Below are 26671 nucleotides of genomic sequence, written 5' to 3' on the forward strand. Positions count from 1 at the left end.
AAGGTTCTTGTAGGTTTGCAGAGAGAGATGTGTAGTTCCAGGATTTCCTGGAACTGAGGTACCACCATTAGTCACCTCAATGTCTTGCTGATGAAACTTGCCCCATCAGGGTTCTCCAGATGACAACCTTTTTCTTTCATGGTATCAGAGTTCCTTTCTGTTTCACTTATTCCAAGACAAACATCAGACAGGTAGAACTTCCAGCCATCCGCCACTCTGGAGCTTTTGTTTCAGTTCCAACAAGCTTCTCCTGTCTTGTTACAGCTTTGTGTGTCACACACACAGTCAAAGACTTCCCTCTGTCTGTCTGTCTGTCTGTCTGTTTGTCTGTCTGTCTGTCTCTCTCTCTCTCTCTCTCTGTGTCTGAGATTCAAACTGCCAGCCACATGTCCTTCTTTCTCTCACTTGCAAAAACCCCTCCTCCAACAAACAATAGGAGTTTGTCTTTTTGGTCAATCTGTTCTGTTTGGTACACAAGAACCTCTCAATGACCTTTCTGTACACTCTGTCAAAACCCTTGCAAAGAGCTATCAATAGACAATGTGTCTCCTGCTTGTTGCTTTAAAGACAACACTCCATTCATTCATGACATCATTTCAATTAGCACCTACTTGTGAAATGTACATAGCAATTCTGTAAAGTCACTGAATATGAATTTTTTAGTATTTCAAATAAGATGTGTTTTAAAGTGTGTGTATGTATGTATGTTATCTACTCTAATTTTACCAATTTATCTCCCAAAAACATTCCCAAATATTCCATCACATTGATATCTTTCCTATACTTTGGTGTACAAAACTGTACACACCATTCCAAATTTGGCCTCACCAATGCCTTGTACAATTTTAACATAACAGCCCAGCTCCTATACTCAATGCTCTGATTTATAAAAGCCAACATACCATAAGCTTTCTTCACCACCCTATCCACTTGTGACTTCAGCTTCAAGGAACAATGTACCATTATTCCTAGATCCCTCTGTCCTACTGCACTCTTCAATGCCCTACCAAAATGTAATGCCTCACTTTTATCTGCATAAACTCCATCTGCCATCTTTCAGCCCACTCTTCTAAATGGCCTAAATCCTTCTGCAAGCTTTCAAACCTTTCCTCACTATCCACAGCTCCACCTATCTTAGTATCATCCATACTTACTAATCAAATTTACCATCTCATCATCCAGATCATTAATGTATTTGACAAACAGGATCCAATACCGAACCCCGAGGCACACCACTAGTCACCAGCTTTCAATCTGTCAAACAGTTATCTACCACTACTCTCTGGCATCTCCCATTCAATCATTGTTGAATCCATTTTACTACTTCAATGTTAATACCTAATGATTGAACCTTCCTAACTAACCTTCCTTGAGGAACCTTATCAAAGGCCTTACTAAAGTCCATATACACAATATCCACTGTCTTACCCTCACAAACCTTCCTAGTAACCTCCTCAAAAAATTTGATAAGGTTTGTCAAACATGATCTTCCCTTCAGAAATCCACATTGACTGTTCCCAATCAAAGCCTGCGTATCCAAATATTTATATATACCGTCTCTAAGAATACTTTCCATTAACGCCACCACTGACGTCAAACTTACAGGCCTATAATTACTAGATTTACTCCTAGCACCTTTTTTAAACAGTGGAACTACAGGAGCTACCCTCCAATCCTCCAGCGCCATTCCCATTACTAAAGACTTTTTAAATATCTCCATCAAAGCCCCTACTATTTCTACACAAACCTCCCTCGAGGTTCTAGGGAATATCATGTCAGGACCTGGAGATTTATCAACCTCTAAGTGAACATTTGTATCGTGCACAGAAGCATTGTCTTAATAATCAAACAATAAAAGATCATAAAATACTTTATACTTCTTTATCCATTTGATGGTGCTATCATTAGAATTATTTGTATTACAATACTCTTTCAAAAAGTAAATCTAATCCAAAAGGAAAATGTAACAAACAATGAAAGTGGCAAAATGGTGTTTGTTCTTGACTTGCTAATAAAGATAGCTTGATAGAAAGCAAAAGGATACATTTACGACAAGTTTTATTTGAACATTGGTTAATCTTTAATATATGTGTTGAGTGTATGGTTAAGATTTGCAAATAAACGGGTGATGTATACTGACAGGGAAATGGGTTATCTATCATCAATATTTGCTTAAAAGTCAGATAAGTAAAAACTAAAAAGTGGCAATATTTATTCCATGTCATGTTCCAATACAAATTGTACTCCGTATTGATGGCAATTGCTTTAAGTGCTACTTATTTAAATATTTTTACAGATTATTGGTACCAGATGATACTTCCACCACATTTTGATGAATCAAAGAAATATCCACTGCTCATCGATGTGTAAGTGAAATTCCAAAGTCAGTTCCCCGCCGATAAAAAAAACAAATGATAGCAGTGACATCTGGTGACACATGAATACCTTTCCCATTTTATTCATAGAATGTGGGATTGAGGATGAATTGTACTGCTTGAAAGCTGGTGGATTTGCAATAGGAGTAACCAAAGTACAGTGGCCTCCATAATGTTTAGGACAAAAACACTTTTTTTTCCCTGTGCCCCACAGTTTTAATTTTGTAATCAAACAAATGCATCAACAAATGCAATTAAACAAGTACTCACAAAGACCTGTGAGGCTAAATGTCCCAAACATCATGAAGAAAGAACTATGTATAAAATGGGCTGTATTTTCTACATAGTCAAAGCAAAATGTACACAAATAACCTTGAACAAAATCTGGAATGTGCACTTTAATTACATGTGATCTGTTTGATTATAAATTTAAATCTGTGGAGCACAGTGGCAAATAAAGGGAAATCTCTTTGTCCCAAACATTTGGAGGCCACTGTACATCTTCATATTGTACAATGGTAATGTGATATTTTAACTCTTTGTCCATTCATGAGTCAGATGGGAGCTGAAGAAACAGTGGATTTATTTAGGAGGCAACTAAGTTATATAAAGTGTCTTCTGGAATTGCAAATGCACTAATTTACTGGTTTCTCCTTTCCCCAACCTGTTACATATGCAAGAAATTTTCAGGCATACTTTCACAAATTTCTGTTGATTTGTTTTTTTGCTTTATGATCATCTAAATGTCCCAATATAACATCCATAATGGTTTTCAGCATTTTCTCAAAGGCAGATGTTAGGCTAACTGGGCTATAGTTTCCCCACACAAACAATGGAAAGCTGGAGAGACTCTAGAAGGTCAAGCTGCATCCATGGGTAGAAATGATTTATGTTTCAGGACAGCATTCTTGATCAACACTTTAACTTCTATCCATGGATTCTAATGACCTGAAATTACTGAGTAAAATTTCAGACAGCTCACAAGTTTAATGGCAACTGACTAACTAAGGAGATTCAGGTAAATTGAGATAATCTCAGAGGGAATAAAGGTGAATCAGGAGTGATATTTTACCATATCCAATAGGAAAGCAGATTTCCTTCCCCAAAAAACATTAATGAATCAGATAGTGTTTTGTGTTAAATAGCTAATCAATTTGTATTTAAATTTACATTTTATTTTAATTAAATTTAAGTTTTCCAAACTGCCACAGTAAGATTTGAACTTAGATTTTTAAATCTTTGGTTCATTCTATTTGATAAATGTCCTTTTTGATTATTATTAGACATACAGCACTGCAACTGGCCAATTCGGCCCCAAGAGTTCATGCCGCCCATTTTACACCCCATTAACCTACACTCTGGTACAGCTTTGAATGGTGGGAGGAAACGAGCCTTCGGAGAAAACCCATGCAGACATAGGGAGAATGTACAAACTCCTTACAGACAGCATGGGATTTGATCACTGGTGCTGTAAAGGCATTGTGCTAACCTCTACACCATCCATGCCACCCTATCTCAAGATAAATGCATAGCATAATTTTTCACACTTCATTTGATGTTAGAGATCTGCATAATTATAGACCGCTTCTAGATCATTTTCAGAAAACTTCATTAAATTGTTACTGTGATATTTCTGGTGCTCCCGTTGTGGTCTCCTCTACATCGGAGAGACTGGGTGCAGTCTGAGAGATTGCTTCGTTGAGCACCTCAGCTCTGTCTGTCACAATAGCATGGATCTCCCAGTGGCCAACCATTTCAATTTCCAACCCCATCCCCTTGCTGACTTGTCTGTCCATGGTCACATGCATTGCCAGACAGGGGCAGCATAGTTGCCATAGCAGTTAGCGCAATGCCTTTACAGTGCCAGCGATCAGGACCAGGGTTTGAATCCTATGCTGTCTGTAAGAAGTTTGTGTGTTCTCACTGTGCCTGTTTGGGGTTTCCCTGGGGATTCCAGTTTCCTCCCACTGTTCAAAGCATACCAGGGGTGTAGGTTAATTGGGTATAAATTGGGCAGCAATGGCCAGAATAGCCTGTTAGCATGTTATATGTCTAAATTTCAATTTAAACAGGCCACCTGAAAATTGAAGGACAGCACCTCATCTTCCATCAACTTCTCCAGTTTCTGTTAAAATCATCCTTGCCTTTTTCTTCCACTGTCACCTTTCCCCCATTTCTCTCTCTCTCTCTCTCTCTCTTCCTTTATCCCTCTATCTCCTTTCACAGAGCCAATATTAATTCTCACCTTTATCATATCCAATTCACACCTTTTGATGGTCTGTACTCCTCTGCCTGACATTCTTCAGCTTTTATTCTGATGTCTTCCTGTTCTTTGCTAGTTCCTTGAAGAAGCCTTCAGGCCCAAAACATCAGTAAGATATGGATGCTGTGGGCCTGGCTTTGTTCTTCCAGCATTTCTGTGTGTTTTCAACTACAGTCACATTATCTGCAGACTTTTGTGTTCCACTGTGATATTTATTTTAGATACGGAGGACCATGCAGTCAGAAAGCCGATGCCAGATTCTCCATTGGCTGGGAAACCTATCTTGCCAGCTCAGAAGGAATTATAGTGGCCAGCTTTGATGGAAGGGGAAGCGGTTATCAAGGAGAGAAAATAATGCATGCTATATATCGAAGATTGGGCACTTATGAAGTGGAAGATCAAATCAGAGCTACAAGGTGCATAAACATTTAGAGTTAAGAATAAGTTGCTATGTGATATTTTCATTGAAGTCGTAGAGTTACAGATATTCTACAAGTTTAAAGTGTTTAAAATAGTGCCTTTAAACAAAGCACTGTTACATGTTTCAAACAACTCAATAAAACTAAGCAATGATTTCTTTGCAGAAAATTCATTGAAATGGGATTTATTGATGAAACAAGAGTAGCAATCTGGGGATGGGTAAGTCTTCAAATCATCTCTGGGAATTCTCCCAGTATCTGCATGGCTTTCGTTTGGTGTTCCTGTTTCCTCATGCCCTTCGAAACATACAGATTTGTATGTTAATTGGTGCATTTAGGCGGCATGGGTTCGTGGGCCGGAAAGACTTGTTAACATGCTGTATGTCTAAATTTACATTTATTTTATAAAATATCACCTTCTTATGTACTTTGTAGTGAATAGAAGCTGGAGGAACTTAGTAGGTCAGGCAGCATCCAGGTATAGAGATCATCAGTCGATTGATAGTTATTTTATTATAGAGAATAGGACTTTCATGCAGAGTCCAGTTCTCCATTGATCTTGCATGCGATGGCAATTTTGGGGAGTCATTTGACCAGAGGAAAGAGAATCTGTGACATTTTTCAGTGAAGGGTACTGACATTTTCTCATCAAAGGGTTTCTTTAATTTTGAAAATGGATCAATCCTGTAACTATGAAGTGATCTCTTATTGCTCTATAACAATGACTAATGCTGGATGAAATCCCTTTTCTTTTTCAGTTCAATCACAAGCAAAATGCTGGATATTATTGAAACAAATAGGAGTTGGGTTACACAAATGCTTTTTTTTCCTAATAAATGTAGACCTGTCTGGGGAATGTCTGTCTTCAGCACCTCTGCACCACTACATAGTGGCCTCAAAGTTGAATCATTAGCTGCAAGAAAAACAACAGAGAAAAATTATAATCTTCTTATCATGTATGTGGAAATTAATTCCAAATGATACTTTCCTGCCATTTGACATGGCTTGTGATGTACAGCTACAGAAAACAAATGATTTATTGTTTTAGAAAAATATGGTATAGTTCTTTGAGGATGAAACAAACTGGGTGGATACAAGGGAACCTGTAGATGCAGTGTATTTGGATTTCTGGAAAGCATTTGGTAAGGTGTCATATAAATTATTACTGCACGAGAGCCCATTAGATTAGGGATAATTTTTGGCATGGACAAGGAAGTGGTTAACAAACAAAAAAGAGATGGGATAAATGGATCATTTTCACATTGCTTATCATCAACAAATGGGATGTCACAGATATACTGTATGTATTGGGTCCTCAACTAATGACCCAGACAAAAGAGATCAAGTATATTGTTGACAAATTTCAATTTAAAAAAAATTTAGATATACAGCATGGTAACAGATCCTTTCGACCCACCAGTCCGTGCCACCCAATTGACCTACAACCCCCAGTATGTTTTTGAATGCTTCATATAATAGTGAGTTTGTAAGTTCTGAGGAGGTCAGAGTCTGCAAGGAAATTCAGCTGTTATTTTTCAATGTAGGTATAAAAATCACATGTCAAACAAGGGGAAATTTCTTTTGAGGATTATAAAGGGGCAGGAAAGTGGTGCTGATGCTTAGATTTTGAGCATGATCTTAGTCAATTAAATAGTGGAGAAGGTTTGATGGGTCAATTGGCCTAATCTTCCTGTTGCTTACATTTATCAAAATCCTGTTGATATACAGTATCCGCTGGAAGATGCACATAATATTTACTGAGTGGCCGAGGCCCTCAAGAGTAGAGCACAGTAAATGACACCTAAGTGACCATGCTAACCTCTCTAAACAGTTTTACAGCCAACACTAACATGAATCATTTGCACAAAGTTATATGGAAGTGAAATTCAATGGGGAAATATTTGTTCATGTCAATACAAGTGCCCTAGGAAGCAGCTATGATGCTGTCATTCTGAAATAGTTCAGTGTCTGCATAATATGAAGCAGTATTGGGGGAGTAAGATGCTTATGGACTAGGAATATGCTGCCCATTCAACTGGTCAGATCTTTCCACCCGAAACAGAAACATTTGTAATTAAATTGCAGAAGTAATGCACTCATTACTTAAACATTCAAATTTTTGACCATTGAAACAAAAGTAGAAAAATTATGTAAATATGTATTATGCCAATCACATCTATTTCTATACAGACTCTATCAGGAATTTTCACTCTGTATTTTAGTGTATTTTTCAGACTTTGAATATAAATCAAAATATTCAGCCATTTTATTTGCTTTCAGTACATGGCAATTCAAAGTAATTTCATGTTTTCTATACATCTTTAGTCTTATGGAGGGTATGTTACATCTATGGTACTTGGAGCAGGCACCAACATCTTCAAGTGTGGAATTGCAGTTGCCCCTGTGTCAAACTGGACATATTATGGTATGTTCTAATAAAGATACTATAATTGTTATGTATACTAGGAATAATTAACTTAAAATTAACTCTGTGTGTGTGTGGGTGTGGGTGTGTGTGTGTGTGTGTGTGTGTGTGTGTGTGTGTGGGTGTGTGTGTGTGGGTGTGTGTGTGTGGGTGTGTGTTTGTGTATGGGTGTGTGTGGGTGGGTGTGTGTGTGTGTGTGTGTGTGTGTGTGTGTGTGTGTGAGCACGTGCGGTCTTTTTAAGGGAGATTTGTTTGGTTGTTAAGTGTGACAGTGTGTAACTGATTCAGTTTGAAATTGACTGGTGAAAGGTCCAAAGGGCCCAGTCTACTTTCTATTCTATCAAATGGTAGAGCTTAGAAGAGGAAGCCAATGACCTTTTTGATAATCTTCCAATTAACAACTCACAACAACCACTTCCAATTACATAGCACATTTCATAATGGAAATAGCTACATTGCATCACCACTATTTTCTCTCCCCATGGGTTGGACGTGGAATCTCAATTAAAGAACATGAGCTTGTGTCGTTTAATTTTGTAGTTTTGTTAACATTCTTCTGTATTACCATTTGTACCTGGTTGTGTGAATCAGCAGATTGCATATATTAAAGATCCTAACATCCCACAAAATCACATTTTAATCCCAAGGCATTTAGCACATAGGAGGACTGATTTTAATTCTTTATCAAAAAATAGGATGAAGATAGAAATTTCCCAGTAGACATTCTCACCCTATCTCACTTAGCACTGAATGCAAAATCCTACCTTTATCCAAACAAATCATGTTGATAAGTGTTAAACTTGAAAGAAAACGTGTTCTATGATTGTATGGTTACTTGACTTTTAACTCTATTCTATTATTAAAAAACACGTAGAAGACTGAAGCTTCATTAGTGCTATGTGATCCCATTACAATGGTTGAAATAACTGTGTGAAATAACATTTTAATTTTCTTAAACCACTTACAAACTCTCTCTTGCAAAATTATGCCACATTTTGCCCTGAAATGTTCATTATTCATTTAGATTTAGACATCTAGAATGATAACAGGTCATTGTGGCCCTTGAGCATATGCCACCCAGTGACACCCAATTGACCTACAACCCCATTACATTTTGAACGGTGGGAGGAAACCAGAGAACCCGGATGAAATCCACCCAGACATAGGAAGAACTTTCAAACTTCTTATAGACAGCATGAGATTTGAACCCCTGGTTCAAATCACTGGCACGGCTTTGCGCTAACCTCTACGCTAACTGTGCTATTTTTCACAGCATTTACTTTAGATTACAAAAAACCATTGATATGCATAAATAATGAATATATCAGGCACTTCTTCACTCAGAGAGTGATGGGAATGTGGAATGGCCTTCCAGCTAAAGCTGTAGATGCAGGCTCAATTTTATTTAAGAGAAATTTGGACAGGTATATGAATGGGAGAGATATGAAGGGCTATGGATTGAGTGCTGGTCAGTGAGACTAGGCAAGAAAAAGAGGTTCAGCACAGACTAGAGGGCCTGAAGTGGCCTGTTTCTGTGCTGTAATTGTTCTATGGTTCAATGCATTGGTCCTTTTTAAAATCTTTTCTTGCATATAAAACTCTAACATATATTCATTCAGATAAATTACAGTGGGTTTAATTGCCCAGGAGGATAACAGTATAAACATATCTTGAGAAAAAAATTCAATAAAGAACAGCCGGTATGTCATGGACACACCTAAAAATACTTCACTAAGTAATGAGTGAGGAGCTGTGAATTTGAGAATATATGGATCTGGGACTTCAAGAAGTAGAGCTAACGTCTGAATTGATTCTGTGCCTAAATTGGAAAATATAGTTTGCACTTTCTTATGCAGTCTCAGCAAGTTAATGTTCATTTGCCTGTCATCCAATTGCTAGAATTGTAATGTGGCTAATGTAGGACCTGAAACTTTTCAACGTCTGCTCTGCGGTTGTTGACTGCAAGGTCCATGCTTCAGTGATTGAGTCAACTTCAACATACTCTATGTGCTAAATGCAACTATTATCTACAAACTGCAGCTTTGTGTCCAAAGTTTAAGCAATCCTTTTTCTGAAGTACAGACAATGTGCATTGTACAACTTCCTGTTTGTCTGTCAGGAAGATTGTTGATAGGGAGGTCAGTATTACAGCAGGAAGGACTGAGAAAATGTTTGAGAGATTATTTAACCTTACCAGACAGTAGCCTTCACAGAGGTAGAATCTGCAGTGAGAAAATGGTTCCTCACTGCATTGTTTAGTAAAGTGTCTTCAGGTGTGTCCATGACGTGGTTATTTTCTTTCCTTTAGTTTATTGAATTTTTCTATCAAGAAGTGAAGGAAGATTGGGCAATATACCTTTTCTACTCTTATCCCCCTTCCTGGGCAATTAAATCCTCTGTAATTTATCTGAGAGAATATGTTATCCAGTTAGTTAAAATAGTGGGTTTCATGCTGTCATGTAAATAATGTGGGGATGGAATATTTTGACTTTTGTGAGATCATATAAAGTGACCAGGTGCAGTGAATGATTAGTCTACAGAATTTTGTGATTTACTTCTGCTCCCAGTATTTCTCTTGGAAGTGATGCATGGTGAGGGGCAGACCCATTGTATATTTAGGTAAAAAGAATTCATATGTGATATGGGGAGACATTCTTCCACCACTGGAAGGAGATGACCATTGTGGACCCTTATGATCTTTCCTGTGGCTGACAGCAAGGTCACCTCTCTGTAGTCACCATAATCATATCTGTCTCGTTTCTTGAAGGTGGTTAGAATACAATGTCTACATAAGAAGAGGAAGAACAAAATAAGATTCTCTATGAGGAAAGGATGGGCAAATTTGGATTGTTTTTTCTGGTCCATTGGAGCTGAGAAGAGACCTGATAGAAGTATAAAATTCTGAGAAAAATTGGCAGGGTAGGCAGAGGTGGAAATTAGAAAAGCCATATACTGGAGGGCCAAGGTTCAAAGTGAAAGGGGGAATGTTTAAAGAATATTTTTTCGTGAAGGTGTCTGAAATTCCTGCCAGTGGAAGAAGATATGACAGCAACATTTAAGAGAAATTTAGGCAGATACATGAAAAGACATGGTATGGAGGGATAGAGACCATATGCAGAGGGATAAATTTAAATTGACATCATGTTTGGCAGACAAAGAGCCTGTTCTTGTGCAGTACTGTTCTATGTTCTCTGAGGACTTCAAGCATGTCTTCTTTATGTGCAAATAAAGCTCTGAAATTTCTCTTCAGTGTTTCTGTTCTTCAGCAGGGAATAGTTTGCTGACAAAACTTTGATAGCTGACTTTTGGCCTTTTAAATCCCTTGTCAATGAAAATAGTGGCAGAACTGGAGCAGACTGTTTACTGTGGATGAGGACAAGGATACTTGCATTAATCACAAAGCTATTATTGAGAATATCTTGGACTGAGTTATCCAATGAGTTCTCCTCCGCCACTTGGTTCTGAGTGAAATGAACTCTTGGTGTCTGAACCATAGATGGCTTTGGCAGTACTGAAGAATCCATGCACATTGTGGTTATGAGGAAATGGTTGTTTGCGTTGCACTCTTTTCATCTATTATTGCTCTTTAGGAAACCGATTTTCGGACCATTGTCTCCGGTGCCTGCAAATGTTTATTTGCCTTAGAAATGGTTGTGTTCCCAGCCCATTAGTGTCTTATATTTAGATATTCCCATCAACCCATTGCTATACTAATTATGGACATTTCACAGAAATCAATAAAATGCTTGTGAGGTGCTGTCTGAGAGGTGATATCTTTAGAGTGTCCTTGGCATTGTTTTCTAGAGGCAGCATTTCTGTTTGGGGCTGGTTTGATGGAGATGAGTGGATTTGGTCAGCCCAGCATTACTGGTGTATATCGTGAATTGGGTGATTATAGTCATCCCTTACAGTCTCTCACTCAAACAATTACACACTCTAACAGGTTCCAGTGCTTAGATTGGACCAACTGGACACAATAAACTGTTGCGCTTGTGTATCTGGGATGGTAGGGTGCTGGTAATGATGCAACGGTGACCCAGGAGGATCAGGTCATTTCACTTTCTTCTAGACTACAGGCTAGAAATTTTTATGGTCAAACCTTCTGTCCAGAGCTTCCAAAATTAGATATATGCACTGATGAGTAGAGCATCCTAGTTCCAGATCTGACTGAGCAGGAGGGCTACAAGACATTCAATTATCCCACCAAGGGTGTTGCTTGGTTGTATCAAATTACTCTCTGCCACTTTACTGTAAGTAAATAAATAGTATACCATTTAAAAATAATATAAAATTGTTTTTAAGGTCATTACCTTTCATAAGCCATCCTCTGCACTCTTATTCGATGGTATTAGATACGTGTCTGCGGTGCTTGACATAAATTGATGGCAATGTCTAAAATATATAATCAACAGTGTTTGTTGCCTGTGCACAAATCCAAGACCGAGATAACACTAACAATGCACACCATTAAAATAAATAATTTAGTTCAGCAAGCATGGGAATAGAAGATTTAAAAAAAACAGTAATATATCAAAGTCTGCCGCCTCCAGTCGCCTCCAGTCATGTCAAGGAAATGGATAGCAAACATTCCGAAAGAAAGAAACTCTATGAAGCAGGTGCAATAGAATATTTCCCATCATTGTAAAAACGACAATGTCAATTTTGAATTCTTGTGATGGGAAAGTAAATTGCAAGATTGGAAGTGCCAAACCAACAAATGAAAGTCTCCAATTTATCATTTAGTAAACTGTCATTCATGAATAAATTGTCAAAAATTGATGTTTTTAACTCTAGTTATAGTAACAAACACTTTGAGAAGATGTTAAGTGCATTCATGTAAATTAACGCCATTTTAGAACATTGTAAAAATTTAGTTTCATGATCGATTTAGTCCATTAAGCTCACTCATTCTAATGAACTAGAAGATCGATTTTTAAAAACTCTAAACGCATCCTAATCACTTGTAGCATTCTTTAAGCTTAGTTACCATGAATTTTCCTGTTGTTCAGTAATGATGTTGCACTTGTGCTTTAATTAGGCCAGAAAGATTGTTGCATTAAATGTTTTTCTTTAATCTTAACAGTCCATTTACTACATCTGTTAGAGCCATTTAGGTTCATTTATGCGATTATACATTTGCTGCTCCGAGAGTTGGATTGAATTGACACCCCTAAAATTGGACAACTCAATCCCCCAGAAATTCAGACCAGCTGGCACAGAACAGGAGCTGAGTTCTGAATCAAATTGAATGGCAGGGCAGGTTTGAGGGGCTAGGTGCACTCCTGTTCCAAGTTTTTTTTTTTGTCCTGTATTAATTGATGGACTTGTGAATTCATTCAACTCATAACAGCAGTAGCAACGACTTGCATTAATATTGCATTTTTAATGAAGTAAATCTTTCTGAGGTGCTTCCTGCACTGAGATTGAATCCCCAAGAGGATTAAGATAGACTAAATAGGTTTCATTTAAAAAGAGAAATGGGCAGAAAAGTATGGAATTTTGTTGAGTGAATTGCAGGGCTCATAACCTAGGTAAAACACATTTGCCAATAGTGAAACAAAAAGAAAATTCAGGTGTGCAAGGGGACAGAACTGGAAGAGGACAGTTCTTGAAAAAATGCAAATCTGGAAGATGACGTTGAGACAGCAGTTTGAAGACATAAGATTAAGGGAGGGTTTAAAACAGGGGTTCTCAACCTTTTTCTTTACACTCACATACCACTTTAAGTATTCCCTATCCCATAGATGCTCTGTGATTAGTAAAGGGTTGCTTAAGGTGGTATGTGGGTGGAAAGAAACCATTTGAAAACCACTGTTTTAATCATCCCTAATGGACTCGTTATGTGCATGGTTTCGTAACTCCAAAGGAAAAGGGCCAATGACAATTTTTCTCAAGCAAAGTATTTCAGTAACAATTGGGTCTAGAGCAGTGATTCTCAACCTTCCCTTCCCACTCACATACCACCTTAAGCAATCCCTTACTAATCATAGAGCATCGATGACATAGGGAATTACTTAAAGTGGTATGTGAGTGGAAAGAAAAAGATTGAGAGCCACTGGTTTAAAAGCAGGCTGGAAAATTTAAAATCAATATATTACCCCAATGGAAACCCAAGGAGGTTTTTGATTTTTTTTTTTGATGAGTTTAAGGTTGGAGAATTGTCAGGGGCATGATCTGTTCAAGCTAAAGATGTGACTTCCTTTATGTTTAATCGCCAAACCCTATTTTCATTGCTTTCCTTTTTTGTCTAAACATTCCCCATGGATCTTGTTTGTGTCTACAGACTAACTAACTTGGTTCAGAGATGAATTTCCAATTAGGACTACACTTTAAACTGTAATAATGGAAGAATGTGGCTTAAAGAATGTGGCAAAAGTAAAATAGCATTTGAATTATAAACAAAAAAAAGTTAAAATACTCTGAAGTCCATGCAGTCTGTGCTGGGAGAAACTGAGTTAGTGCTTCACGTCATCATCTCACTTCTAAACTCCTGCTTAGATTTTGACATTATTTTCCAACTTGTACTTAAGATATAAATTTGTTAAAATGTATTCAGGGTTGGCAGCTTTTTGTTCCTGAAATATGGTAAATTTGCCCAAATGTGACAGATATTTTTGATGATTGCCAAACTGATTTTCAAGTTGAAATAAATTGGTACGAATTGAACTAAATATAAGAAATAATCCATTTGTTCCAGTGTCATTATTAGTGCAGGTTTTCAACACTATTTAGTGCTCTGTGATATGAAAACCAATTTCTAATGCTTGCATGGGAAAATTTGTTCATCATAATCCTTTCATCCTATGTCAGAACATCCTTCAAGAGGGTGTCAGGCCCTGGTAGAGCTCTGAATATCTGGCCAACATTTTCAATCTCTCATTGCTGCTGTTAGAGGTTCCCACCTGCTTCAAATTGGCATAATTCATACCAAGGATAGTAGAATGAGCTGCCTCAATGGCTATTGCCCAGAAGCACTCACATCTACTGTAATGAAAAGCTTTGAGAGGTTGGTCATGGTCAGAATTAATTCGTACTTAAATAAAGATCTGGACCCCTCTCAATTCACCTACCATTACAATCGCTCCACCACAAACACAATATCACAGGCTCTCCTCTCAGCTCTGGATCATTGAGACAGCAGCAACATGTACATTAGGCTACTCTTCATCAACTGCAGTTCAGCTTTCAATACCATCATAACTTCAGTAATTGTCAGCAACTTCAAAAACTTGGGCCTCTGCTCCACCGTCTGGAACTGGATCCTTGACTTGCTCTTCAAAAATTTTTTAAGAATTGTATGAATATCTTCTTTAAAAACTATTTTATGTAATTTCACGGTTTCAAATATTTCAGATAGTATCTATACTGAACGTTATATGGGATACCCTCAGGAAGACGACAATTTTCAATTCTACAAGGTAAGGCCTGGTCATTTTTAAAATTTCTGTCACTCTGGAGCAATTTTGTCCAAATTTCATAGTCAAGGATTGAGTTGTACACCCCACCCAACATTATTGTTTATTGATTTCATTGGGAAGTAAAGTTAAATGTATAAGAACGGAACATATAGTTGATTTTATCAAGCCCCCCCTCGCGCAAGTTAGATCAACATTTGCCCTTTAAGAAAGTATGTAATTGCAAAAAGGATATAATGGAGTTTCCACTTGGCAATTCTGACCTCGTGTGATATTTCATTTGTTCAAGTTTACTATCGTTCGATTGTATGTGTACAACCCAACAAAATAGGGGTCTCCGTCCTTAAAACATGCAGACACACAACCAGACGTAATACAATGATCTTCTCTGCCACTCTTATGGTCTTGTGAATTGACCTCCAAACAAAGTCTCTAGAGCAACCATATGGCACTGAGATGCAGCTCCTGGAAAAGGTTAACATGATGGTGGCCAGTAGCCTTGACCACTTCTGTCTTCTTAGGAAGTGCAGTTGCTGTTGCGTCTTCCTGACGTGCGAGGAGATGTGTGTCCACAATAGGTCGCTTGTTAAGTAGACTCCAGGGAACTTAGTACTCTCTACCCTCTCCACTACTGAGTTATTGATGTGTTGTAGATGGTGGTTGTTCCTGGTCCTCCTGAAGTCCACAATCATTTCCTTCACCTTGACAATGTTGAGACCCAGGTTGTCATTCTCACACAATATCACTAGATTTTCTACCTCTTCTCTGTAGTGCCATCTACTGTTCTGCTGATGAGGCCGACTACTGTTGTGTCATCTACAAACTTGATGACTCTGTTGAAGCTGGATCTGGTGATGCAGTCGTGGGTTAGCAGCGTGAACAGGAGCCTCGTGGTGTGCCTGTGCTCAGCATGACAATGCATGATGTTCTGCTACCCACCTGGACAGACTTTGGTCTTTCCCTTAGAAAATCCAGAATTCAATTATAGAGAGGTTTATAGAGTTCCAGTGAGGACAGCTACTCCACCAGCCTCTGGGTAATGATCGTATTAATCGCTGAGATGAACAGCAACTTGGTGTGTGAGGAATCGTTCTTCAGGTGGATCAGGACAGAGTGACGGGACAAGGCTATAGCATTGTTAGTGGAACAGTTTCTTCGATAGGCCAATTGAAATGGGTCTAGTATCTCTGGGAGGTTCACTTTGATGCATTTCTTCAGCAGATGCTCTACACATTTCATCATGGTGCATGTTAGTGCCACGGGATGGTAGTCATTTGAGGCCTCTTACTCTCGCCCTCTTTGATCTGGGATGATGGAGGCTGTCTTAAAACCCGCATAGATGATGGGCTGCTGCAGTGAGGTGTTAAAGGTGTCTGTAATGACCTCTGTCAATTGGTCTGTGCAGTTCTTCAGTACGACAGTGGCTATGCAGGGTCCATTCAATGGGGAGACATGGAGCTTTCTTCGGCGTCATCCTGTTCTCCTCATTGAAACATGCATTGATCTTCAGTCCAGAGGGGAGGTGTGGTTGTCTTTAACTTGCATGGTTGACCTGTGATCTGCAATGGTCTTAATCCTTTTCCATATGTGTCTACGGATCCTCTATGCATACCCACATTTTGCCTTCAGGATTGTGAGGGAGGAGGATTCACGTGATGGAGTTTATTTTTATTGAATGATAACATTGTTTGACTGGTTTAATGTATCTTAGATTTTGTACTTTAAATGGATGGGGGAAGAGGTAGGGAGGGTGGGATGGGAGGAGGGGGGGAGAAAATGACACTGTATATATTTGAAAAGGAAAATGTATGTATCATATTCAATGTGGTTTATGGTGTGAAAAATAAAAAAATTTAAAAAAAAAGGATTGTGAGGGAGAGTTCAGCCCTGGCTGATCTTAGTGCTATCTTGTCTTTTGTCATGAAGGCCACATCTATAGCTCTGAGGAGGGCCCGGACCTCTACATCCAACCATGGCTTCTGGTTATCCCTGGTTGTGAAGCATTTGATCTCAGTGACATCCTCAATACAGCCGCTGATAATAGCCAGCCATTAAACTTTGTACTCCTCAATGTTTACATAACCATCCCTGAAAAAGTTTGTTAGTGGTCTCAAAGCAGTCTCGCAGCACCCCTCACCTCACCCCTTGCCCCGGCCACACCCTGATTTCCCTGCATTTTTGTTTTGCCAGTGGTCTGCATACTGGGATTAGCTGGATGGATATGTGATCTAAGTATCTAAGGCGGGAGCGAGTGGCAGCCTTTTACCAGGGTCAATGATCCAGGGTATTCTCTCCTTTTGTTGAAACCATGGTGGACCGTTTTCAGTCTAGTTTGTATTAACCACCCCTCTTCCATTCTCCTTGCAATTTAAAACTAACTTGTTTTCTCGCTTGCCCTGTCCTGGTAAAAAATACTTTGAAATGAAACATAAAGACACATTTCTGAAAATGACATTGATTGAAATGGATATTCCCCGATTATCCTATCAGTAAGTCAGTGGAGAATGGAAAAGAGCTAATGTTTCAGATCTGAGGATACCAAGATATATTCATTCAAAAATTAAATTGCTTAAAATTTGAAAAAAAAACACAAAATTTCACATCTACTTTTCACAATACAATAGTTATTGGTGTCTGAGGAACTATTTGGATTACTTTCTAAATTGATTTCTAGAATTCGACTGTGATGGAAAGAGCTGAAAACTTCAAAATGGTTGATTATCTCCTTGTCCATGGAACAGCAGATGGTGAGTTTGACAGATACTAGATCTTTTAGTAGCTAAAGCAAATTATACCTATATTTAAACTGCAGATTGGACACCAATCTGCACTAAAATACTGAGTAAGCAATAATACTTCATTATGAAGCATTAGACACCCTATTTAACATCTGAGTAATTTTCTATATATGTTTACAGAATGCACATTTGTACAATTTAATGCATTATAATGCTTATCAAAAGATGTCAATATATCATTTGGAATTATCACTTAGTTAATCCAACTTGTTTGCTTTAGCTTAATTTACCAAGCAGACTGGAATATAATTTCAATAATACACTCTCTTTTTTCAGATAATGTTCATTTCCAGCAAGCAGCACAGATTTCAAAAGCTCTTGTTAACAAAGGAGTGGATTTTCAAGCAATGGTACGTTTAGGATAGCAGTTTTTAAAATACCGTACTATGTTACGTCATATGTTTAGGGAAATTTTGAAGAAATTATTTCAGTTAAACCATAAAATAAAATTGCATGGAAAATATTGGGCCAGTTCTTGCATAAGAAAAAAAAACAATTGGATGTAAATTCTCCAAACTTATTATTCTACATTTTGCTGCACTAACATGTATTGAAGCCCAGGTTTTAAGAACTGGGCTAACAATTCTTAACATGGCTAAATGAATGACAACTATCTTCTCTGAGAAAGTTCAGAAGAAGCAGTCTTTGGCAAAGTATTCAACAGCTTCAGCAATATATCCGACAAAATCAAGACAATGAAAATTACCCTGTGATTCACGAGTCTCCTGATCTTGCGAGTCAATTTATACCAAATTGTGGTCTGTCTGACACAATCGAGATTTACCTCCTACCTCCAGTATCATTTCTGCTTGCAGACAAGTTATAAATAAAGACAGGTCAAGTTGTTCTATTTGCAATGACATGCCGCCTTTGTGACTCACAAAACCAACCAATTTCTGTAGCTGGAGAACCATTTCCATGTTTTTAAAAACACCATAGTTTTCTTTTCCCTCTGCTTTTCCTTTCTGAACAAACCTTATTTCTCTAATTTATTTATTCTGATATGCTTAATTTGACTCTAATTCATCTTTCTCCTCTATTGTCTTATTTATTTCCCTATCTTTCAATCGACTATGATGGGTCAACAAACCTACTAATCCATAGGGTGCTGGAAACTTCAGTTTCTTCCCTTTGCCATTTTTACCATTTAGAGCAGGGGTTCCCAACCTGGGGTACATGCACCCCCAGCGGTACATTTGCACTTTTCAGGGGGTATATTGGGTCAGAGAGAATAACCACTGCTGTACAATATATGGTGTTGTAATCTGTTGTATTTTTTTTTTATCCTTAATTTTTAGGGGAACACGGGAACCTATAAAAATGTCCAAGGGGTACAGAGGAACAAAAAGGTTGGGAATCCCTGATTTAGAGTCAGCAAACTGCAGTGTAAATGATCTCGTACAAGTAATTTCTAATTGGTGTAATGTAAGCAACTTCAACAAAATGACCCACTCCAGTAAGGATGGCACGATTGGCGTAGCAGTTAGCGGAATACCTTTACAGCGCCAGTGATTGGGACCGGGGTTTGAATCCCACACTGTCAGTAAGGAGTTTGTACATTCTCCTCATGTCTGCATGGGTTTTCCCTGGGGGCTCTGGTTTCTTCCCACCATTCAAAATGTACCGGGGTGTAGGTTAATTGGATATAAATTGAGCTGCAGACTCGTGGATGAAATGGCCTGTTATCGTGCTGTATATCTTAAAAAAAGAACCACTCCATTAACGAAGATGAATTAAAAGGAATTTATTTTAGAACTTCTTCCACTCTACTGTTCTGCCCTTAGCAGGAGTTCAGCAGAATCCTCAGTCATAGAATTTGGAACCCTGGTAAAAAATTAAAAGGCATCAATCCACTTGAGTCAATGCAACTTTCTGTAGCCAATTAATTCAGTCTCATTCCCACACTCTCTCTCTGTTGTCCAACAAGTTTATTTCTCATGATTGCCTAATCAATTTCCTTTCAAAATCATTCATCATCTGTTTCCACCAAGTTCACAGGCAGCGACTTAGATCATTATTAATCACTGAAGTTCTTCCTCACCCCATCCTTTCATCTCTTGCCTAAAAACAAATTCCTATCCCCTAGTCCATCTACTATCAATGAATGAGGACAATTGGTCTACCTTGCCTTCATCTGTCATAAGCATGCTTATCTCTTAACCAATCTCCCTTTGCTTCAAGAAGAATAATCCCTGCTTCATTGACAAAACTTTGGCATTAAAATAACTTGTATCTGGTACCATTTTGCCAAATCTCTTCTGCATTCTTACTAAAGTTTTTGCATACAACTTCTTGCAAAGCTGCAATGCCAGAAGTCTAAAATATATGAAAATTTCTGGTGTATTTCAGAAATTAATATATCTGCATATTATTGAGTCACTTTTACTTAGTAGAGACCGCCACGTAATCTTTCTGCTACCCCTCCCTCAGAAAGATCTTAATAATAATCTTTGCAAAAAAACTGCATTATGGATCTGTACGACGGGGAATGGAACATATCTATAATCTACATTCAGATTCATCATTGTTTTTGACCTGATGAATCACTGTTCACATTAATTAAAATCTAACTAATGACTATTCTTTTTAATGCAATATCTTCCATAGGACTTTAAACACAATTTCACTTCCAATGATGCAAATCAAAATTGTTTTGTTATTCAGGGCATTTATTGCACCAGATCATACCAACACTGGTCTGTTAGCTGCAATTGCCAAAGGTCATTACCGCTGAACCACATTATACTATTTAGATGTGGAAAATGTATCTTGCTGGCCCAGTGATTCCTGGAGATTAACAATGAAGCCTCAGAGAGTTTGCAACTCTAAAGATGCACCAGAGAATCCAAACACCTTCAATCTTGTCGAAAATCCTTGCATGTAGCAAAGCTTCCTTCCCGTCACTCTTCATCTTGCCAACTGTCAAAGTTGTCAGTGTTTTTAAATATTTGTGAATAACTCTGACCTTGGTAAACATTTAAAATATTAAAAGTAACTTCAACAATTTTAAGAAGCTACATTTAAAGTCAAATATAACACTGAGTGATTAAATACATCAAATAAAAATAATAATTTTAAAGAACGCCACCTTAGATTTCTTACCCACAATGACTCAATACCCAATAAAATCAATGGAGATCCTGTGTCAGCTTTACACTCAGTCTGTGTTCCATTACCTGATGCAGCAGAATACTGTGCAGTGAAAGACATTGAAACAAAAAAGACAAAAGCCATTGGTGAATAACTCTGAAATTGTTGAATTTATAGTATCTGTGCAAGTTCAGGCATTGGTAGTACTTTATCAGTAAAAACACACTGAAATGCTGGAGGAACTCAGCCGGTCTTTCAGCATCCATAAGAGACAAAGATACACTGCCTTTATCAGGTTGTGTTGGTGTGTCTGGTTTTGTGATTACAGAATTCATCAGATTTTTAACTGCAAGGCACCCATGATCTACATAATTTAATACAGTGCTCAACATAAAACTTGGCTTCTTTAATATCAAATCACTTCAAAAGGGGCAGTTAGTAGGCATTGGAGGATAATGGTAATAATGTGAATTTCAACATAGTTCTCAGACTGCAGTGATTTATTCTGAAATGGAGCAACAATTGAATAATGAAACAAAAGTATACTTTCAGATTTTGAATCAATGAATGAAAAAGATCATAAAGATATGTTAGCTCGAAGTATGTGTGCATCAACAACTTTAAGTCGGAGAAACTAGAGTAAGCATTAAAAAAATGGCTGGTTAAGTGTTTGGCTGATTTTTGAAAAACATTTTTAAAACTTTGTCAAAGCAAACTCTGATTTTCGTTCCCTTTCTCTTTGTATTTCAGTGGTATACAGACAAAGACCATGCATTAAGTGGTTCTGCATTCAATCATCTCTACATCCATATGTCGCATTTCCTACAACAATGTTTCTCCCTCAGTCACTGATATTAACAAAATTTTGTTTTAAAATTAGAATATATTACAACTGTAGAAATGCTGGAAGAACTCACGCCAGTCAACCAGGCTTGCTGTTGCATAGTGATGAAGGGTTTTCGACCTGGAATGTTAACTGGTGTCTTGTTCCATAGATGTTACCTGATTTCCAGCTTTTCCACATCTGCAAATTTGTTGCCCAATATTACAATTATTCTCACTTAAAGCTTTTGTGTTGATAAAATAATAATCCAGGTCTATAAAAATGATTCATATTTTCTTTTTTAAGATGTGAATTGCAGATTAATTATTTGAAATTTATTGCACATTTTTCATTTGATAACTTTAATGGTTCAATTTGGATGTTCATTTAAGTGAAAATGATATGAAATTGAAGAAATTTATATCAATAATTAATTACCATTTTTTTGCTTTTACAACAATTCACAACTGCATCATTTCGTGTTGATATTACTGAAGTGGAATTAGCTTTCAGTGTTAATTAGAGGTTTTATTCAATGGAAAAAATAGTTGATTCCCCTCTTCCAGCAACAAAAAAACACTGAAATTATTTGAGAATTGTTGTTTGTACCTTTATTTGACTTTTCTCAGTGAGTTATTTTAAGTCAAGTCCCAAAATTATAATTTGATGTAATACAGAATATTTTAATAATTATTTTAAATTGATTTGTAACTTTTTATTCCTATATCAAGATTGAGCCCAATCTAGAACCTCAAGCAAAGTAAAATGAGAATAAAATCTGGTATTTCACTGCCCTTTCCAAAAAAATCCGTATCCTTATTATGTTGTGAATGCTTAGATTTTCAGGTGCATGACAAGAAGGATTCTTTCATGCACATAAAACAAACTCAGGAATATTTCCCTTCTGCCGAACTTCCTTTCTGATTAATGCAATGTCATTAGTGCAGATTCCTAGAAATAGTTCAATTGTTTTACTGTGAACTTAACTCCCACATTAAAAAGAAGATCAAAGATTTTCTTTAGTTCTTAAGATCCTTTTTGAGCTTCGAATTGGTTGAACAGTAAGTAACCTCGATGAAATGCATATCTTTATTACCATCTGAAGACCTGAACCTTCTAAAAGAACATGTTTGCATTATTCCATAATGTACTCTCTAGACACTGTGATACATTGCTCATTCTTTCATTGAATCTATTGATTGAACGCTTATAAACTGTCATAGGCACGATTTTAGAAAATGAAGCCTTATTTTTGCATATGGCCGAAATATTTACAACTTTATTCAACCTTGTACAAGAACCACGTATGTGAATTTTTATACCTTTTTAAATTTCATTGTTTTCAGATCCGTTATTTACAGTGATCAGTTATATATTGTTAGATTCTGCATCATTTGTGAACATTTCAAAAATGAAAGCTGGCCATTTATAGTCATATTATGCTTTTTGTAAATTGCTTCCTTGCAAATAAATTTATACATTTGTATTCTTTATGAAAACTGATTCAATTTATTGGAAACTGGAATATGATGTTGTTCAAGGCTTCACAAAATTGTGGGAAACAGTTAAGGGGATGATTATTAGCTCCAGTGGCACAATGAGAGGTTTAGGTTGCATTGATTAGCGTTGTAATCATCTGAGCATAGAACATCCATTAAAGATTCATTACTGTAATTGAAAGATTTTTCCCCTCAAATGAGGATGTCCAGAAGAAAATGCAATCATAAAATTAGAGATTGGTTATGTATGATATCAAAAGGCACAAAGTAGAAGAAATATGGATTACTTTTAAAAAAAATGCTTATTTCAATGGAAAACCTCAAAACTAAGAATGATTGATGTATTTACTGAACCAAGTTGGTTAAAAATCAGTCCTAACCCTACCAAATGGCACAACATGCCTGTCACATTGAAGTATCCACTCTTTTTCAAAAGGGTTGAATGTATCTGCAATGGGTCAGAAATTAGATATTACATCTTTTTTCAGGAATAAGAGAAAAAACTTTAAGCAGAGATAAAAGTATTGCAGTTCTTTATTCAACAGGTAACTCACCCCTAGTTTGTGATGTCACAGATGATATATCTATGCAAAAGAACCAAGACATTGTGACAATAATAGATTTAAAGCCCAACTATCTCCTAGATTATTTAAATGTATACTTTAACAATCCAACATCATTGAGACTGTTGGTGGCATCAAATAAATAGACTTTTCAGACCACTGCTTGTTATCTCTATTAATACCCAGACACAACTTAATTATTTTTTTACATGTAGCAGTATGATAAAGTTTCTAATAAATTTAAAGGGAATGTTAGATTATGTTTAGCAAATCTTTTGAGGAGGTTACTAAGAAGGTTGATGAAGGGAATGCTGTGGATGTTGTCTATGTGGACTTTAGTAAGGTGTTTGACAAGATTCAGCATGAGAGGTTAGTTAGGTATTAATGTTGAAGTAGTGAAACGGATTGAACAATGGTTGGATGGGAAAGTTCAGAGAGTAGTGATGGAAAATTGTTTGTCAAATTGGAGATCGGTGACTTGTGGAGTGCCTCAGGGATCAGTACTGGGTCCATTGTTGTTTGTCATATAAATGATCTAGATGATAGGGTGGTAATTTGGATTAGTAAGTATGCAGATGATACGAAGATTGGTGGCGCTGTGGACAGTGAAGAAGGTTATCAAAGCTTGCAGTGGGCTATAGGACAGTTAGAAGAGTGGCTGAAAGATGGCAGATGGAGTTTAATACTGACAAATATGAGTTTCTACATTTTGGTCGGACTAATCAGCAAAGGTAATACATGTTAAATGGTCGACAATTGAGGAGTGCAGTAGAACAAAGGGATTGAGGAATTTTGGCATATAATTCCCTGAAAGTTGAGTCACATGTAGATACAGTGGTGAAGAAAGCATTTGGTATGTTGGCCTTCATAAATCAGAGTATTGAACACAGGAGTTGGGATGTCATTTTCATGTTGTATAAGGCATTGGTGAGGCCAAATTTGGAATATTGTCTACAGTTTCGGTTGCAAAATTATAGGAAGGATATAAACAGAACAGAGAGAGGGCAGAGGAGATTTACAATAATGTTGTCTGGTTTAAGTTACAGGGAAAGGTTGAGCAGGCTGGGACTTTATTCCCTGGAGCGTAGAAGATTGAAGGGTGATTTGACAGAGGAATTTAAAATTATGAGGGGGACAGATAGAGTCAATGTGGACAGACTTTTTCCATTGAGAGTGGGGAGATTCAAATAAGAGAAATGGATTGAGATTGAAGGGGGAAAAGTTTAGGGGAAATATGAGGGATAATTTCTTCACTCAGAGGATGGTGGGAGTGTGTAATAAGCTTCTGGCCAAAGTGGTCGATGTGGGTTCGATTTTGATATTTAAGGAAAAGTTGGATAGGTATATGGATGAGAGAGGTGTGGAAGGTTATGGGCTGGGTGCAGGTCAATACGATTAGTTGGGAGTAGGTGTTCAGCATAGACTGGAAGGGCTGAACTGGCCTATTTCTGTGCTGTAATTATTATATGGTTACAATCTCTTTGAACATCAGAACCCTGCCCCCATGTCCCCTTCTCCTTAGCCCTGAGTGTTCCAGACCCCAAACCTCGCTTCATTGTGTGCTGCCTGCACACCCTGCTTGCACTATGGGTCCTCATTCACCTCCCAGAATAATTGGTGAGCCAAATGCAAAATCATCAAAATTTCCAATGAATTGGATGCCTGATTTATCAAAATGTAACTATTCACAGAAAAACTACCAATCATCTAAATGGAAATCATCAGTATGAATGCTTGTGTTTTCTCCACGTACAAGTGGTCTACAATGCCTAGTACATTTTCTGGCAGAATACATGAAATAAATATGATTAAGACATAATACCATTATGAGAAACATTTTTTAGGTGTGTGGTTTGTTAAGTTAAATAACCAATAATGCTTCTAAGGCAAAATATTCATATTTTGCAAATTTGTGTGCCACATAATTTTATCATTCAAAATAATTATACACAAAGACTTGTGTTTTAATTGTTGCCCTGGAAAGGCTCTGGCAACCAGTTCCAACAGAAATAAGAGTGGGATTCTATCTGTTCCAGTTAAAGTATTTTCTCACCCCAGTGAAGCACAAGTTTTAGCTATTTCTTGCTGCCTGGATCATTCACTAAACCTTGGATTGATAGGTTAATTGGCCACTGCTCATTGTCCTGAGTTGGGTGGCAGAGGACTGGAAGTGGGGAGGTGGGGGTAATGGGGAATTCAAAAGGAAAAACTGAATTAGTCTAGATAGAGTTTGATGATTAGGATGAACAAGGTGGGTCAAATAACTTGCTTCAATGCTGTATAATTTGAAGATTTATGTGATGAACTGGTGATCAATGTCTTTAAAATTCCTATATTGAGCATTAAAAATATCAAATAAAAATGTACAGATGTTCAGATGGGATCTGTAGAGAGTCGTAGGGTTAACTTTTCAAGTTAACAACTATCTGAAATGGAAAATGTTGGACATGAAACACGTTTTGAAATTGCCAAGAAAGTGGAGATCAGCAGAAAGAAAGGTCTTTGATAGATGGAAAGAGAAACGGGTATCTTTCATGTTGATGTCCTTCATCACAAGTTATGCCTTTTGTAAGACCTAAATGAGTCCTTTCTATGCAATCTGAGTCACATTTCTTTGTCCAATCATTTACAAGTCGTCTGCTTCCAGTACATCAATTTTCTGAAATAGCAAAAATGAAACACACTTCTAGAATCAGAATTTATTATCGAGAACATGTGACAGAAAAGTCAATTTGCAGGTGTAAAATTGCTATTACATGTAAAAGATAAATGAGTGTTTAAAAAAGTCTGTAGTTCATTGTCCATTCAGAAAATCTGAAGCTGTTTTTGTACCACTGGGTGTTCATCTTCAGGCTCCTGTACCTCCTTCCTTATAGTAGCAGTGAGAAGAGGGTGGTAAGGGTCCTTGAGGATAGAGGCTGATTTCATGAGACACTGCCTCTCATCCTCAATGGAGTGAAGACTGATTCCCATGATGACCCTGGCTGAGTTCACAATTCTC

The 26671-nt window shown here is 37.3% G+C and overlaps 1 protein-coding gene across 5 annotated transcripts in view; it reads left to right on the top strand.

Moving 5' to 3' along the window:
* Positions 1 to 25447, top strand: part of fap (fibroblast activation protein, alpha) — a 119150-nt gene extending 93703 nt beyond the window's left edge. For 3 of the 5 annotated variants that reach the window (XM_069935360.1, XM_069935362.1, XM_069935363.1), the window contains 9 exons: positions 2297 to 2366; positions 4860 to 5054; positions 5223 to 5277; positions 7383 to 7482; positions 14836 to 14900; positions 17572 to 17644; positions 17972 to 18045; positions 18994 to 19044; positions 21536 to 25447. In XM_069935360.1, the coding sequence (XP_069791461.1) occupies positions 2297 to 2366; positions 4860 to 5054; positions 5223 to 5277; positions 7383 to 7482; positions 14836 to 14900; positions 17572 to 17644; positions 17972 to 18045; positions 18994 to 19044; positions 21536 to 21637 (785 nt within the window). In that variant the 3' untranslated portion in view covers positions 21638 to 25447. Of the gene's footprint in view, positions 1 to 2296; positions 2367 to 4859; positions 5055 to 5222; positions 5278 to 5815; positions 6004 to 7382; positions 7483 to 14835; positions 14901 to 17571; positions 17645 to 17971; positions 18046 to 18993; positions 19045 to 21535 lie in introns of those variants that run through there. The other 2 variants (XM_069935361.1, XM_069935365.1) reach the window with 2 other exon arrangements.
* Positions 25448 to 26671: the final 1224 nt, after the last annotated feature.

Source organism: Narcine bancroftii, chromosome 4 (assembly GCF_036971445.1).
Source record: "Narcine bancroftii isolate sNarBan1 chromosome 4, sNarBan1.hap1, whole genome shotgun sequence".
Classification (NCBI taxonomy): Eukaryota; Metazoa; Chordata; class Chondrichthyes; order Torpediniformes; family Narcinidae; genus Narcine; species Narcine bancroftii.